A 16,410-nucleotide genomic window follows, 5' to 3' on the forward strand; every position below is an offset into this window, starting at 1 on the left:
ATGGATCTGGCAATAAGAATAAGATGGCTCAGCAACAAAATGAAGGAAGCTGGAAGACAATGCAGCAAATACTTCAATATTGGATGGGAAATGATTTTTTTGAAAGTTTAATTTCCTTTAAAACTTAAAAGCATTGCATAGAAAATACATAATATTTTCCTTTTAATTCAAGATCTTTAGCAAGATTATTTATTAGAGTTCCCTCTTTAAAGCCTTTGTTTTGGAAGCTTTTTAATACCATTTCTCCAATACTACAACTGGGATTTAGCATCAAATCAAGAAACTTTTCTAAAACAAAAATAGTAAGTATAAAAAAAAGTCATGAAATATTTAACAATGCTGTCTTTTGGTATATTTCCCAGACTAACAGAATGTATAAGAAATGGAAGAAACCAATTATTTTAAGGTAATATAACAATCAATCATGTATCACATTAGGAAACATTATCTTTTTTTAAAAGATTTAATTGATTTTTAGAGAGAGGAAGGGAGACATCCATGTGAGAACGAGACACGGATCAGCTGCCTCCTACATGACCCCTACTGGGGATTGACCCTGAAACTTGGTCACATGCCCTGAGAGTGAATCCAAGTGGCAACCTTTCTGTATACAGGACAACGCCCAACCAACTAAGCCACACTTGCAGGGACAGAAACGTTATCTTGAATTTAGAATTCTATCCCCAGTCAAATTGTGAATTGAGAGATTAAAAAACACCCAAACATTTAGACTTTCAGGACTTAGAAAATATATATTTGATGTGCCCTTTCTAAGGGAGCTGAGTATATACTCCAGTAAAGTTAAAGAGTAATAACCAAGAAAGAGAAAGATGTGCAGTACAAGAAATAGATTTAACCAGGAGGGTTAAACTGACTTCTGTGCAGTGGTCCTGGCAGCCACCTAGCCAGATTAGAACCAAACGAAGAGTGCTCTCTGGAAGAAGGGAACTGATTTCAAGCTATAGAGAAAGTGGTTAAGAAGCTCAAATTTTTGTTGTTAATCCTCACTGGAGGATAGTGTTTCCATTGAGTTTTAGAGAGAGTGGAGGGGAGGGAGAGAGGGAGGGAGACAGACAGAGATAAACAGAAAGAGAAAAATCAATGTAAGAGAGAAACATTGATCAGTTGCCTCCTGCATGCCTCATACCAGGGATTGAGCCAACAACCTGGGCATGTGCCCTGACCTGGAATTGAACCAGCAACTTTTCAGTGCACAGGACGTCACCCAACCAACTGAGCAATACCAGCCAGGGCTAATAAATCCAGGGTTTTAAATACCTTCTCCATGATATTGTGAGCAGGGGCCAGTCTAGAGCCTGAAGCCTTATAGCTTGATGGAATCCTCCAATGAGGAGTCCTGAATCTTCAGCTTCAAGGTCAATCTATCACTGCCTCTTGCAAGAAAAGCAGAAAATGCCACATGCCCTTTGCCCTGCCTGCTTTGCAACAAAGATGTGGGTCCACAAGCCAGGTCCCACCCATCTAAGACCACACCCAGGCTGAGAATCAGAAGTTAGCACCCTCCAGAACCCCTCATGGTGCGTGATGGCAACAGTGAGGGCTGCTCCCTCATTTCCAGAGGTAATCAGCACAGTAGTTCTGGTGGCAATTGTCAGTTCCCAGACCAACTCTGTGCCCCAGTGGAATTTGCTATATTGTATTTGTGTGATCTCAAATCTGCTGCCTTGACCTTCCTAGAAGTTTTGTGAGCTTCTCCCCCCTCCCCCCAACCCTTAGTCATTTTTCTGAGCTCAATACTAAGCCCTCTACACATCCAACATCCTTTTAATAAAACTTTGCTCCAGAGCTAGGTGTTGTGGTTTGCAGTTAGGAATTTTCCTCTGCTTTCCTGTAGGGCCCAGCCTGAAAGAACCACTACACCCCCACAATCTCATAGCAAGCCTGATCAGTTACATTCACCCTGTAACCTGCCCTCCAGGCACTGATCCTGCTGCCAATCTCTTGCTCCAGCACACTCTCCACCTGGCTTGCCTCCCAGACCTTCCAAGCCTTCTCTCCCTCCACCTTTCCTCCTCATTGCCTCCCTCTAGGCTTGTCCAGGTGGCTCTCTTGATTCCGCACTCTGGGCCCAGAGCTCACTACTTCCTGTATCCTTAAGTTCTGGCTCCAGCCGTGGCTGCTTGCTCTTCCCTAGGGCAAAAAAGATGGGAAAACCTGACCCATCTTTGTCCAGAGGACAGGTCTCTGCAAGCCTCAGTCACTCTCTCCTCCCCAGTGCAGCCCCAGAGTAAAACCTTCCTCCTCCTTTCACCTTCCTTCTTACGATGTGACCTTGGACAAGTCCCTTCACTTTTGCATTTTGCTTGTTAAACTCTGCAGGCTGTAAACTCGAATCTCTATCACACAGGTTAATTATGTTTATTTCTGTAGTAGAATCTTTCCTGTCAGGACAAATCCAAGGTTCCCCTTACCTGGGCAGGTGAGGGGGCTCTGTGGGCTCCTGGGAAATGGGACACAGAGAGGCTAAGGAGAGACAAGGTAAGAGGCATCTAGTATGATTTCTTGCTGAACATACAGGTGGATATAAATGTGAACGGCTTTGATGGAGTGTGGTGCCAGCGACATGGAGGGTGAGGGGGCATGGAGCCTGAGGTGTGTGGGGGGAGACCTGCAGACTTCAGGGGCCAGCTCACCACAGTGCCCCTCCACTCCCAGGCAGGGAGGAGACACCCTTCTCAGCTGCTGGAAGATGCATCATCCCAAGGGAGGTGAGAGAGGAGGGGAAAGAAAGAGTTTGAGTACGAGCCAAGTCGTCTGAGCTATTCTTAGTGCCCAGAGGAAGGGGGGCACTCGCTTTGCTTTCCATGAAGAATGTGCCTGATGGGAACCCAGCTCCAAGAAAAGAACTTAAGGAAAATAAAAAAAGTGCCAATAAAGAAACAATGAGTTTGGGGGCGCAGTCCTTTCCTAATACAAAACAGGACTCCCAAACTCCCGGCCCCTCCAGTACCGGCCTGTGCCCGGTGTGCCCCGGCTCTCTCCCCACCATAGTTTCCTCCTGGTCCCGGCCGCCGCCACAAACCGGGGCTCTCCGCTAAGCCCCCGGGTGCGCGTCGGTGGACGACGCCCAGCTGAAGCTGCTGGGGCCGCGCGGCAACACCAGGTCTAGGGCAAGGTCCCGCTGTTCGTCCTCGGAAAACACGGGCCGGTAGCCCAGCAGCTGCAGCGCGCCCGCGCACAGCTCCTGCACCCGGCGGATCTTGGCGAAGGAGAGCGCGTGGCGCCAGGCCTGGGAGACGTTGAGCGCGTCCCTGGACGTGGTCTTGAAGGCCTCGCGGCGCGCGCCGGGCCCTGACCCGTGCGTGATGTTGTGGATCCAGGCCTCCAGCTGGGGCGTGAGGCTCAGGCCGGCGAAGGCGTAGAGCGCGCGGATCTCGGGCAGCGGGGCTCGCGCCAGGTCCTCGAAGCGCACCAGGCGGTAGCGGCCACGCAAGAAGGGCGGCGGCTTGCGGGTGGCGGCCTCCGCGATGCGCACGTGGCTGCGGCACACCTCCCGCACCACGCGCAGGCCTGGGTCGGCCTCCACCCACGTGCCGTTGGTGCCCAGCACGATGCCGTTGTCGCGCGCCAGGGCCTTGGCCGTCTGCTCGCGCGAGCGCAGCACCGCCCGCGGGTCGCGCACCAGGTGCACGATATGGAGGTTGAGCGCCGGGTCGGCGAGCAGCGGGTAGAGCACCTGCAGGTTGAAGAAGCGCACCTCCTTGAGCACCACGTGGCTGTAGGAGCGGCAGGCCTCCCGGGCCAGGCCGAAGGGCCTCCGTGCGCACAGCGGCTTGCACACGGCCTCGCTGCTGATGGCTCCGCGCTGAAAGGCACTGCAGGCGGGCGGCGAGCACAGCGCGCGGCTCACCGCCCACTGGAAGAGGTCCGAGAGGTTGCGACGCCAGGGCAGGTAGGCATCGAACACGTCCATGTCGCACAGGAAGACCGAGCGCACCAGGTCACGCACGGCCATGTGCAGCGCGGGCGCACTGCCCTGCGACAGGGCAGACCACACGTGCCACGCGGGCTCCATCAGGTAGAAGACGTCCGGGTGCTGGCTGAAGAGCTGGCCCACGAAGGACGAGCCGGAGCGCCAGGAGGACAGCACCAGCACGTGCACGCGGTCCTCGCGCCCCGCGGGGGAGGTCAGCCTGGGCCGGGAGACCAGGAAGAGCAGGAGGCCAGTCTGCGCCAGCAGGAGCGCGGTCACCGCCGTGCTGGAGACGCGTGGCAGCCACATGCTGCAGCAGGGAGCCTGTCGGAGGGGAGTTCAGCTGTTAGGGACCACGGCTGGCTCGCCCATCCCACACCCCACACCCCGACTTCTGCCCAGTGATTGCAGGGAGCAGCCTTGGGAATGTGATGTTAAGACCTAAGCCACCATCTAGTCTATGCAGAGCCAAAGACCTGTGGCAGAGTACAAGGGGAATCCTCTTTTCCTCTCTTTTCTTCCTCTCTTCCTCCCTCCCTCCCTATCTGAAGAAAAAAAAAATATATATATATATATATATATATATTTAAAATACTCCTGCCTTTCAGTTAAGAATTCCTTTTAGGGAGACAGTTTTAGGTTGTTTAGCCAAACACTGGTCCTGGAGTACTGGAATGAGCATGGGGGCAGGGGGAATGTCCTGTAACTGATTAACTTGCATTTTCTACACGGTGAGCTTCTTCATTGTTTGAATTTTTTTTTTAACCAGCTGATACAACTTTTGTTACTAAAAGTAAACAAATAAATAAAAGACAAAGAACAGCGACTGCTGCCATCGCCCATGGGGAGGGAAGCGCTGCAGGATGCATGGACTCCAGAGGGAGGGTATCTTTCTGGAGCCTGTGAGTTTGCAGAAGAAACAAGTTCAGGGAGAGGTAGGATGGAGCTAGAGAAGCCAGGAGGTGAGAGCGGAGTCCGGCCCCTGGCGGCTGCTTGCCCTTTCCCTGCTGAGGTTACTCACCACTGTCCAGGGCTGCTGGGATAACTGCCCACCTCAATCACAAATCCATGGGAGATGCCTGGAGGGGCTTCAGGTCCTGAGAAAGCAGGAGGGAGGCTGGGTCAGAGCCCCACAGGGGAAGAGAACCCGGCCCCTGGCTGTACCAGGTGCTGGATACATTTTTCCAAATGAGTGAACTGACTGCCTCTCCGGCTAAGTGCAGCAGAGAGGACTGGCTTTGAGTTCCTCCCATGCCACTTAGGAGCTGTGAGACCTGAGGCAAATAAATGACTTGACTTCTCCAAGGCTCAATTTCCTCCTTTGTAAACTTGGGATAACATTTAACCTCTTACAGTTGTGAGGAATGCTGGCTTGGTAAGGTGCCATACTTATTCCCCATGTTACTGCTGTAGTGTTGAGCTGTCTGGAGGGGAGGAACCATGGGAGATCACCTAAATGAGATACACTAAAGTCACCTATGCTTGGAATCCAGCACTTCCCAGGCCCACCTCTAGCCCCCAACCACCCCTGAGTCCTTTGGTGAATCTTTAAAATGTCATGCTTGTGCTGCAGAAAGGAACAGTGAGCCTCCCACACCCCAAGGTCCTCGAGTTTTCTCCTCTTTGCACCTGTCGCTCCTACAATGATCAAGGATGAGGTGCTTTGGAAGGAAGAGGCTTGGGAGTTTCCTCCTTGCTTGCACCGCATTTGCTCCCTAATAACACCCTCCCTGTCCATGTCACCACTGAGAGAGCCCAGGGTCTAGATTGTGAGCAGATCCCATCTCTGCTCCTTTCCCTTATTGGGAGGCTGCAGGAGTGGGTGGCGGAAGCCCAACAGCTGCCATCTGCTGACTCCAGAGCTGCCTCCTGGATCCCATGCCCACTCCTGGAAAACCTGAAAGACAAGGAGAGTAGCCATCCATCCACCCTGCACTTGTTATCTCCTCTCCTTGAGGGTGTGCTTCCCCTGAGAACAGGGGAGGAGAGGAAGGGAACTCATAACTCATGTGCTGACACAAATCATTTCAAGTGTGAGATGCTTTACATTCACTCTACAATTTATCTCCACAGCCCCTGAGGTGGGCATTATGATCTCAGTTTTTTAAGTAAAGGACCCAAGGCTTGGAGAGACAGCAGAAAGCTAGCACTCCAACCCAGAACTTCCATCGCTAAGTTCCTGGCACTTTCGGATCAGACTTCTGACCTCTCCAGTCCCTGAGAGATCCCTGCAGAGTGTGGGATCCTGATGTTTTGGCTCAAACACAGCTGCCCTGGACAGTCCAGCCCTCCCCTGGAGAGAAGGATCTTGACCACAGGCCAAGGTGTTTGTTACCTGCACTCCAGGGAAGCCAGAGGTCTTCTTAAGTGACTCACAATACAGGAACTGCTATCCGATCCTGTTATTGGAACTCAAGAACTAGGAAGGGGAGTTGAAACATCCTATGCCAAGCAAAGTGTCCAGAGAAGTCCAGGTCCCCATAAGGAGCCTTATGTTCAGCCCCAGGGTTCAAAGTTAGGAAGAACTTGTTAGGCAGGCACTGTGATGTGTACTTCAGCTTTGTGATTGAACTTTACCCTTCCTGAGTCTGTAGGAGGTGGAAATTAATACTGTCTGTTTTAATTGAGGCAGTGGGCTCAGAGAAATGAATACTCAGCTAGTAAGGCACAGAGCAGAGGTTTAAATCCAAGTGCCAGACCCCTAGTACAAGGCTCTGAAGTGGGTCCCATTCCTAAGCCTTTGCCCACTGAAGTTCCCCATCCTGGAAGGCCTATCCCTTTCCCTATGAATTCTTTCCTTTTTAAAGTCTTCTTTTAGAGGTATATATTTATTATATGTTCAGTTTTTGGAAAAGGTATCACACAGAAGTAGCACAAAATAATAAATGTACAGATGAAGGCATTGTGGGCTTGTGTTTTATTTGTGAAAAATTAGATAAGGGGTCCTATTCTCTGGCAGACACAGCCCCACACTGGAGCACAAGAGCCACTCAGTCAAAAGGAAGTGACATTCTCCATCCCCTACATCTCCAACAGAGGCAACCCTGCCTTCAAGTCCCACCAAGTCTTTGATGGTGTTGATAATGATGGTGAAAATAATCCTATATTTCAGGGGAGGAGGGTGGGAGTAAAGTACAAGAGGCCATAGAAAGAATAGAAAGCTCCCTCTTCTACCCTGACACCCAGGACCACCTTCCACTGTCTCAAGTGACTGAAGCTGTCTTGTAAAGATAGTCTTAGGGAAATTTATTTTTGTCAAAATAATCCACATAGCTTGCCTGGCTGGGCAGCTCTGTTGGTTGGAGCGTTGTCCTGTGCACCAAAAGGTTTGAGTCCCGGTCAGGGCACATCCCCAGGTTGCAGGTTTGATCCCTGGTCGGGGTGAATACATCAGAGGCAACCAGTCAACGTTTCTCACATTGATGTCTCGCTCTCTCTCTCTAAAAAAAAATCAATAAAAACATATCCTTGGGTGAGCATTAAAATAGTAATGATAATAATAATAATAATCCACATAGCTTGAATAAGCATAAGTTAGGCTTAAGTTTACACAAGAGAGTGACCATATCAGTTCCCCTTGAAAGGGGAATGAAAAAGCTGGGGAAAGACATTTTATAGTAAATCCTTTTTTGTACCTTCTGAATTGAACATAAGAACATATTACCTATTTTTAAATAACCATATTAAAAGACTTTTAAATGTACATAGTTTAAAAAGACAAATAGTTACAAGTCATTTTCTTGCTCCAGAATCCCACTTAACAAAAGCTTTCAAGTTTGTTAGCTGTTTCTTCTGCTAATTCTTTCTTTCTATTTCTTTTTTTTTTTAAGCATCAATTATGACTGTTACAATTTATGGCATTTTATAGTCCGTTATTATAATGAAAGGTAAGGATTTGTCTTCTCTATACACGTACACACACACAGAAAGAGAGGTGCCCATATACTTTTCTTCCCCCTCTCACCTCCTAGGATAAGTTTTGGTTAAGTCAATATTCAAAATTTACGTTTTATCACTTTATAAAACAGTTCACAGCGGAAGTACATAATGCACTAAGAGTACATTTCCTTTCTTGAATAACCCTGTGTTTCCATCAGAGTTAAACTGCCTTAGAGGTTAAAACTCTAATAGAAGGGTTGAAAGATAAAATTGAAGAAATGGAGAAAGTAGGACAAAAAAGATGGGTAAAAGATGGAAACAGAGAAAAAAGAAAAAAGCAAGAGGCAATCAGGGGGTTCAATGTCCAGGGTCCCTGTCATGGTAGAGCTGACAAATCTAGTCGGGAACATTAAAGACACAACCATGAGAAGGTGAAGGGACTGGATGGTGGTCTGAGTGAGTGGCCGTCACCCAGCGCCATGGGAGGCGTCATGATGGTCCTGGCATGCATATGTCCCTCCTGGATTCTGGCAAAAACCCCCACCTGGCCTCCCTCCAATCCATACAGCACAGAGCCACCAGAGCTGCCGACACCACACATTTCATCATGTCATTCTCCTACCCAGGCGCCTTCTGCTTTCCAACCTCCCTTCCCATGATTCCTAAACAGCATCCTATGCCTCAGATGATCTGCTCCTTGGGCAAGTTCCATGCTCCCCTACTCGGCCACTGTGAGGACCCAGCCCTGGCTCCCACCCAGAGTCCTCGCAGCTTCCTCCGAAGACGCCTCATCCGTGCCTCCCTCAAGGCACGCCCCACAGTGTCCTGCACGACAAGGCCTCCCCTTCGTGTCCGTGAGCAACCCGAGGCTGGGGTTGTGTTTTTCCCCAGTGGGCATCCATTCCAAGGCATCTAGTATGGGGCTTGACCCTGCAGAGGTGCACTAGACAGGGTTGCTTGTGTCTACTCAGGACCTGTTCCCCTTCCTTCTGATAACAGCCTCTAGATTTCTCTTTGAGGATCCACCCTTCACCCACATAAAGTGCATGCGCTATGCATGGGGCTGACCCTCCACCCCCTGGCTTATCTATATATTCCACACACTCTCCACGCACCACAGTGATTGGCTTAAGGAATGGATATCAGCCCCGAGTCCAATCTGAGGACTTCCGTAGATCTGGCCCGGGTGAAAAGCCAACACAGAAGAGACTGAGCAGACAGAGGAAGAGGAAGAGTCCATACAAGCTGACAGCATCTGGATACAGCTGTGCAGGACTCACCACGGACCTCTCAGTTGGGAAATATATTGTTTTTGCTTAAGACACTGTGAGTTTCTGTCACTTCCTACCAAGAGTTCTGAGTAGGTAGTGGATCCCCTGGGTGGGGTGGGGTGGCGTGAGGTGGGGTGAGGGTAGAACTATAAAGGAGCGGGGGCAGAGCTTCTGGAGGGCTGGTCATGCTCTGGTTCTTGATGAGCATGCTAACTACACGTGCGTGCTTGATTTGTGAAAAGTCAAAGGGCTATACTTACATGATCTGTACTCTTTTCTGTATATATGTTTCAATAAAAAGTTCAAAGTCCTGACTAAGACAGTAAGTGTCATATCGGGGAAGGTGCTGAAGACTGAACGAGTAAAGGATAATATTTGCTGATCGCAATCAATTACTCTGTGATCCAAATCCAAAGGGAGTCATTCCCCACTTATCCCACATTTCTTTCTGCTGAGCATCTTAAAATTACAGTACCTTCTGCACCTACACATCCCTGGCTATTTCTTTGCCTGAGAGGTATAGGAAGGAGCTATTGTTCTGCCGGATTTGCAGACAGGTAAACTGAGTAAGGGCAGGGAATGGTTTGCTGTGGTAGGGTCTGAGCTGGAATCCAGGAATCTACCTCTCTGGGCAGCACTGACTTGTAGCCCAACTCTGCCTGCCCTTAACTCAGCGGCAGCTCCTGTCACCAGCCTCTCCCAGCCCTGGCAAAGAATCTAAGGGACTGAAATGTAATAGTAGGTACAAATCCCTGGCTCAGATTTCTCTCAGTTTGGCGTCAGCTGGAGGCCATCCCTGTTCAGGAATCCCAAAGGTCAGAGAAAATGGGTTCTGGATGCGGGATCAGTGGATTCTAGGTAATCAAGGGTCACCCCAGGGCCAAGGCAGTGGGGGAGGGGCATCCATTAGGAAGAAGGCTGAAAAGGAGAAAAAGAGAAAAGTAAAATACGTGTCTGGCCGGCATCACTCAGCAGTTGAGCATTACCTATGATCCGGGAGATGGTGGTTTGATTCCTGGTCAGGGCACATGCCTGGGTTTCAGGCTCAATCCCCAGTGGGGGCCCTGAGGGAGGCAACAGATCAATGACTCTCATCATTGATGTTTCTATCTCTCTCTCCCCCTCTCCCTTCCTCTCTCCGAAATCAATTAAGACATTGAAAAAAGAAAAGGAGAGGAAAATACGAGAAAAAGAAAATAAAACAGAGAGGGAGGAAAGAGAGAAGAGGAGGAAGATGAGCGTTTATGGTGGGGTGGGAACAAGGGCCATCAGTAAATACCATCTATTTAGGGCTTACTATATGCCGGGACTTTTCCACCCAACAACCAATTTAATCTTCACAACACCCTATGAAGTGGACCTGATGCTTCTCCCTATTTTACAGATGAAGAAACTGAGGTTTAGAAAGATTAAGGAACTTGCCTAGAGGACAAGAATTTGAACCCTAGTTGTCTAAGGTTAGAGCTTCTGTCTATATAGTATCAAGTGGAGAAACACAAGTAACGAAACATACACAGATACACATACCAAGTGTGTTAATTGTGTATGATACCAATTGTGTTAAAAATACATGAATATCAAGAAAATAAAAGGACACAGACAGAAGGGAGAAAATGTTTGCAAATCATATATACAGCAAAAGACTTATATCTGGAATATATAAAATGCTGTTACAACTCCACAATAAAAGACAGCCTGATTTTAAAATGGGCAAAGGATTTGAGTAGAAACTTCTCCAAAAAGGATGTACAGCTAGCCTATAAGCACATGAAAAGTTGCCTGACGTTTTTAGTCATTAGAGAAATGCAAAACAAAACTACAATGCAAGCCCACTTTCCATCCACTAGGCTGGCTATAATGAAAACGATAGACAATAACAAGCGCGAGAACCAGGAGAAAGTGGACCCCTCCAACACTGCCCATGGGAATGGGAAACGGAGCAGGTGCTGTGGAAACTGGCAGCTCCAAAACGTTTAAACAGAGTGACCAAGTGATGTAGCAACTCCACTCCAAAATACAGGGTGTCCCCCAAAAATGTATACACACTTTAATAGTTGATAGCTCAACTGATGTTTCTTTTCAGATTTAACCCATTGGAATTAAATGAGTTAAATCAAATACATTTTTGGGGCACTCTGTATATATCCAAGAGAACTGAAAACATATGCCCACCCAAAAACTTGTTTATGGCTCTCCCTCCTGGAAGCATACCCCTGTGCCTTTCCCGTCCCTCCCCCCTCCCCCCAAGGGCGTTAGCATTAGCTTCCTCCATCCCAAGCTCCAAGGGCCCTTCCTTTACCTCTAGAACTTGTTTCCTAAGCCCATTTCTTCTAGGAATTGCTTCTTCTACCTCTATGATTTTCTAAATAAATGTTCTTATAGTTCAGGTCTTGGCTCCAAATTCTTTCCTAGCCAGAACCCAAGTACCAAGGTTGTTGAACCCAAGTCCAGTCTGACCCCACAGGTCTAACACCCAGTGCATTCTTGTCGCCTACAACACAACCATTTTGTATTATTGCGCCAAAGAAAGAATGTCTCAATAAGTTAATTCTAGACTTGGAGTGTCATACAATTTAGTGAAGAAAAAGGACAATGTTGCCCTACCAATTAAGTAGAAGGTGCGATTATTTGCCTTTTGAAGCCAACTGGAGCTCTAGGAATAGACTAAATAAAAAAATAAATAACTTGTTTATGAGCTGTCATGGCAGCATTATTCATAATGGCCCCAAAGTGGAAAAATTTCAAATGTCCAGCAATTGGTGAATGTGATATATCCATATAACTGAATATTACCTGGCAATAAAAAAGAATTGAAGCACCAACACATGCTACAACATGGATGAAACTTGAGGTGACTAACACACAACACTGAATATATTATAAACCAGTGAACTGTATACTTTAAAAGGTTGAACTTTAAGGTATGTGTAATATTTCTCAGTAAAGCTGTTATAAAAAATACACAAATATGTATAGGAGGGAATCTGGAAGGATAAGCGCTGAATATTAGTGGTTATTTTTCTATGGCTAGATTACAGGTAATGATTTTTCTTGTTAGTGTTTTGCTGCATTTTCCGGATAGTCTACAATAAACTTTTATTACTTTGGTGATCATAAAATCAATTTGTTCTTTTTAGTTGGTTAAAGGAGGCATGGCTGGAGTTTGCCTGCTCCAGCTTTCATTGCAGGGAGAGAGGTGCCTGCAAATGTACCTCCCAGCTGATGTGGTACCCAGAGGACAGGGGCATGGGATGAATTACCTTCTATGCAGTGATAGGTGTCAAGGCTCACATGCCCACCCTCAGCCCTGTGAGCTGGGCTGGGCTATGGCAGAACATGAGCTGGCCCCAAGCCCTAGCACATCTGCCATCTCTCTACCTGCCCTATGAGCAACTGCATGGCATCAGCCAGAGTCAGGGAGGCTGGAGTTGCACAGCCCAGATACTGCTGGAGGAAATAGATTTGCCTGCAATAACCTATTGGGAAATTAGTCTGGAAAAAGAGCCCTGAGAGCGACCCCCTCCCCCAGCTCAGGGTCACCCTGGGGGAACTTTAGAGCAGATAACACATTAACCCCTTTCCCTAGCTCTGAGCTTTGGGGATCTTTAAAGTACACTTTGCATAGCACCTAATTTGGTCTAAATCATAGACCCTGACAGCTGGAGGGCCCTACAGTCTGGGGCTCCCACCTGTTCTCACTAGCAACACGCACGCAATATGGAGGTAAGGAGTGCACTTTTAGCACATTCCCATGTTTCCCCAGGTGCTGACTGAGCCCTTTTATTACAGAGATAATCTGCGATGTTCTCCGGTTTATTTTTGTAACCTTTTCTTCTGATTGATTGATTGATTTTTAAAAAGTAAATAATTCTTACAAGTCAATGACATAAAAACAGGAAGTGTTTTAGAAGAAAACAAGTCAAAACACATAACAGGTTGTGGACCTTGTTTGAATTCTGATCCAAACTAATTAACCGCAAGAAGGTATCTTTAAAGTAAGCAGAGAAATTTTAATATGAACTGAGTATTAGGTGATATTGAGAAATTATTGTTAATGCTATTATCACTACCCAGAATGCTCTTGTTCATACATTTCAGTACCTACCTTCCCTTCCTAGACCAGGGGCAGGACCCAGTCTGTCTCCTCACAGGGAGTGGGAGGTAGCACAGTGGCCAATAGTGTGACCCACACTTGATCATTTACTGTGATCCTGGGCAAATTACTTAATCTCTCTGTGCTTTTTTTCCTTTTCTTTCCTAATCTATAAAATGGGGGAAATAATACAGGGGTGGGCAAAAGTAGGTTTACATAATACAAGTAAATAATACAATAATTAATAAATAAATACAACACAAATAACTGTTTCACATACTCACAACTGTAAACCTACTTTTGCCCATCCCTGCAGAATCCAAGGCATAGGCTGGATTTGATGATTAAATGAGTTAATATTTATAAAGCACTCAGATCAATGTCTGGCACAAAGTACACTTACAAGTATTTATTCAGGAGTGTTCCAAACCCTGGGTTACAACTATATTCTATGAATCCAAGGGAATCCTTGGATTTCATAAGGAAAACTCACGGAAAACAACAGTCTAACCAGGTTCAGGTGACCCTAGAGCCCTAGCAACAGAATGTGGAAAGCCAGGTCGGGGCAGAGCATGTACATACAAAACATAAAACAGCGAGTAAAGGCCAGAAGCCTGGCTTCTGAAGCCAGACTGGGTTCCAATCCTGCCTCTATAACCAGTGAGGGTGTGACTTTGAGTAAGTCACTCCTAAGCTCTCTAGGCTTCAGTTGACTCCTTAGTAAAGAGGCTATCACAGCACCTACTGTAGGGGTTGGAGAGGAGTCGATGGAACAATCTAATCCTCAGCATGGCCAGCGCTCACTGAACACACTGTTCTTTTATTATTATTATTATTGTTGATTGATTTTAGAGAAAGAGGCAGGAAAAGAGAGGGAGGGAGAGAGAGAGAAGAGGGAAACATCGATGTGAGAGAGAAACACTGACCAGACCCGCAACTTGGGTATGGGCCCCGACTGGGAATCTAACCGGGACCTTCCTGCGCGAGACGCTCAGCCAAGCGAGCCCCGCGGGCGGCGCGCGGCACACTGTTCCTGTTAGCTCTGGCTCCCTCACTCATGGTTGCAGGGCAGCCAAATCCTTTCTGCTCTGTAGGCCTCACTGTTCCCATCCTCATGTTTCTGGTACAAGAGGGAAGAGAAAGGAGGGTTAACATTTGCTGGGCCACCTCCGCTGAGGCCGAGAAAGGTCTCTATTGTTGCCCAAACAGGGGCTGCCAGGCGCAAATCAGCTGGATCCGGTTCCAAATCCACTCACCAAGCTGCTTTTCCTCAAGATTCCGTGGAAAAAGCCCTTGGAGCGCTATCTAAATTAAAGCCACCCTTTGAAACTCAAGTTTCAAGAGATAAGGGGACCCCAGCAGTGATTTCCTGGGCAGCTGAAGCCCCAGGAAGACACTTTCAAACTAGTGCCTGGGGCAGCGATGCCTTTCGCACGGTCTGATAGGACAGCCACCCTCCGCTCCTCTCCCCGCCCCAACCCGACCCCCAGGTGCAAAATCAATGCCCACCCCTCCACCCCCCGCTCCAACTGTGCCCCTGGCCCAGCCCCCAGCCCGCCGAGGCGGGGGCACCCGCGCGGAGAGCGGACGAACCAACACACCCCAAAGCTCGGGGACCTTAGCTGACCTGGCGCGGCTCCCGAGGCTCCGCAGAGGCTTCTCGTCGTCTCGTCCAAGTTGCGCTCCACAGCCTGCTGTCTCTTCGCAGCGAGTCCGCAGGGGCCGGGCTCAAGATTACTAAGGGGCAGCCGGTGATACCAGGGATGGGATTTACGGATACAAGATATTGGAGGCACCTGGGGACCCAACGCGGAGGGAACCTGGAAACAGGGCAGGAGTTCCGGGGAAAGAGAGAGGCGTCACAAGAATGGCATGTTGGGGTGGGGTGAGTGCTGGAACTACAAGGACCAGGTTCCTCCTGACCCAGGGTCCCCACCCGTGCCGGTCCCGGGGCCCCGCGCTACCTGTGCGCCGCCGGCGGCCTGCGCGCGGTTCGGCGCAGCCCGCTCGGAGCGGAGCGCACACAATGCGCAGCTTTCAGACGTGGCTGCGGTCCCGGAGCCGGCAGGCGGGAGCCAGGGCGGGAGAGAAGGAAGAAGCCGGTTGGCCCCCGGCTCCGGCTACCCAGCCCGCCACGGTCCGAGGGGCCACGCCTCGGGGGAGGGGCAGCTGCCCAGGGGCGGGCGCAGGAGGACCCCGGATAACTGGGGGCACAGGTAGGCTCTCGGGGGCTGCAGGACGCGCACTGTTTGCACGAGGATGTCAAAGGGTGCTAGCAGAGTCACCTCTCATCTCACTAAGGGACCAAAACAGTTGTTTCCTTCTCCAGTCCCGAGAAGGGAGACTCCCGGGAGCACAAAAGGCCCTTGTGAAGAAAAAAAAAAAAGAAAAATCTTAATTTTGCCCTTCCTCGCTCTCGGTGGCATCCTCGCAGCGAAGTGACTTGGAATCCAAACCGGCTTCCCAAGGCCCCAGCCTTCAGCCCTAAGCCAAGTACAAAGCACCCTGATGCCAAGTGAACCCACAAAGTAGTGGAGCTGCGAGGGGCCCAGAGTCAGGTGGCCCCGCAGGGGCTAGGTCTGCAGCGGGCTGGCTGTCTCCTCTAGTCCCTCCCCTGCTCTAGCCAAGAGGGCAGCAAGTTCGGATAAATACAGGATAGGTTTCAATAAAACAGATTTCCCCCGCTACAGATAACAGAGCAGAGTCCAGGCATCTGGAAAATGATAGACAATTCTGGCCTCTGGTCATCCGTGGTGGGTTCTAAAGGAAGCCTCGGCTGTTGGAGTATATAGATTAGTGCATTCTTTCCAGGATGCGGTTTGGCAAAATGAGTTAAAATCCTTAAGAACGGTCATAAGCTTTTTGAATTAGTAATTCCTTTCTAGGATCTTTCTTAAGGAAATAAACCAGCAACAAGGATTTGTACATGGGGTTCATAGAAGTGTTTATGACAGCAAAAAAAATTTAGAAACAATACAAAAGATTAGAAAGATGTGTACCAGAATGCCAACAGGGGTAACTTCTGGGTAGCGAAGTTACAACTTATTTTCTTTAGGTTTCTGTAATTACACATTTCCTCCAATAAGCATTTAGAACCTCTCTGGTCAGAAACTTCTTTTTAAAAGCATGAACTTGAAAGGGGAAAAGATATAGAATTGCTTTATTAACCTTACACGATGAGACCTAAGTGGGGCTTTAAGGGTCTCACCTGATTGAAACAGAAACTGGATAAT

At 48.5% G+C, this 16,410-nt stretch overlaps 1 protein-coding gene across 3 annotated transcripts; it reads right to left on the reverse strand.

Annotated features, from left to right (window-relative positions):
- Positions 1 to 91: 91 nt before the first annotated feature.
- Positions 92 to 15,785, reverse strand: CHST6 (carbohydrate sulfotransferase 6). Of its 3 annotated transcripts, none has more exons than XM_081119377.1 (4): positions 15,703 to 15,785; positions 14,805 to 14,997; positions 4,956 to 5,031; positions 92 to 4,258 (listed from the first exon to the last, which is right to left on the reverse strand). In XM_081119377.1, the coding sequence occupies exon 4, from the start codon at positions 4,241 to 4,243 to the stop codon at positions 3,056 to 3,058; it is 1,188 nt and encodes a 395-aa protein (XP_080975503.1). In that variant the 5' UTR covers positions 4,244 to 4,258; positions 4,956 to 5,031; positions 14,805 to 14,997; positions 15,703 to 15,785; the 3' UTR covers positions 92 to 3,055. The 3 variants fall into 3 exon arrangements, with proteins under 3 accessions (XP_080975503.1, XP_080975502.1, XP_080975504.1); XM_081119376.1 differs by lacking the exon at positions 15,703 to 15,785 and adding an exon at positions 15,142 to 15,240; XM_081119378.1 differs by lacking the exon at positions 15,703 to 15,785 and having other exon boundaries at positions 14,779 to 14,897.
- Between the last annotated feature and the right edge of the window lie 625 nt (positions 15,786 to 16,410).

The sequence above is a fragment of the Miniopterus schreibersii genome (genome assembly GCF_964146895.1).
Source record: "Miniopterus schreibersii genome assembly, chromosome: 18".
NCBI lineage: Eukaryota > Metazoa > Chordata > Mammalia > Chiroptera > Miniopteridae > Miniopterus > Miniopterus schreibersii.

Bases quoted from the DNA above. Each gene is read 5' to 3' on its own strand.
- CHST6 (XM_081119377.1), bottom strand. From the start codon at position 4,243: ATGTGGCTGCCACGCGTCTCCAGCACGGCGGTGACCGCGCTCCTGCTG.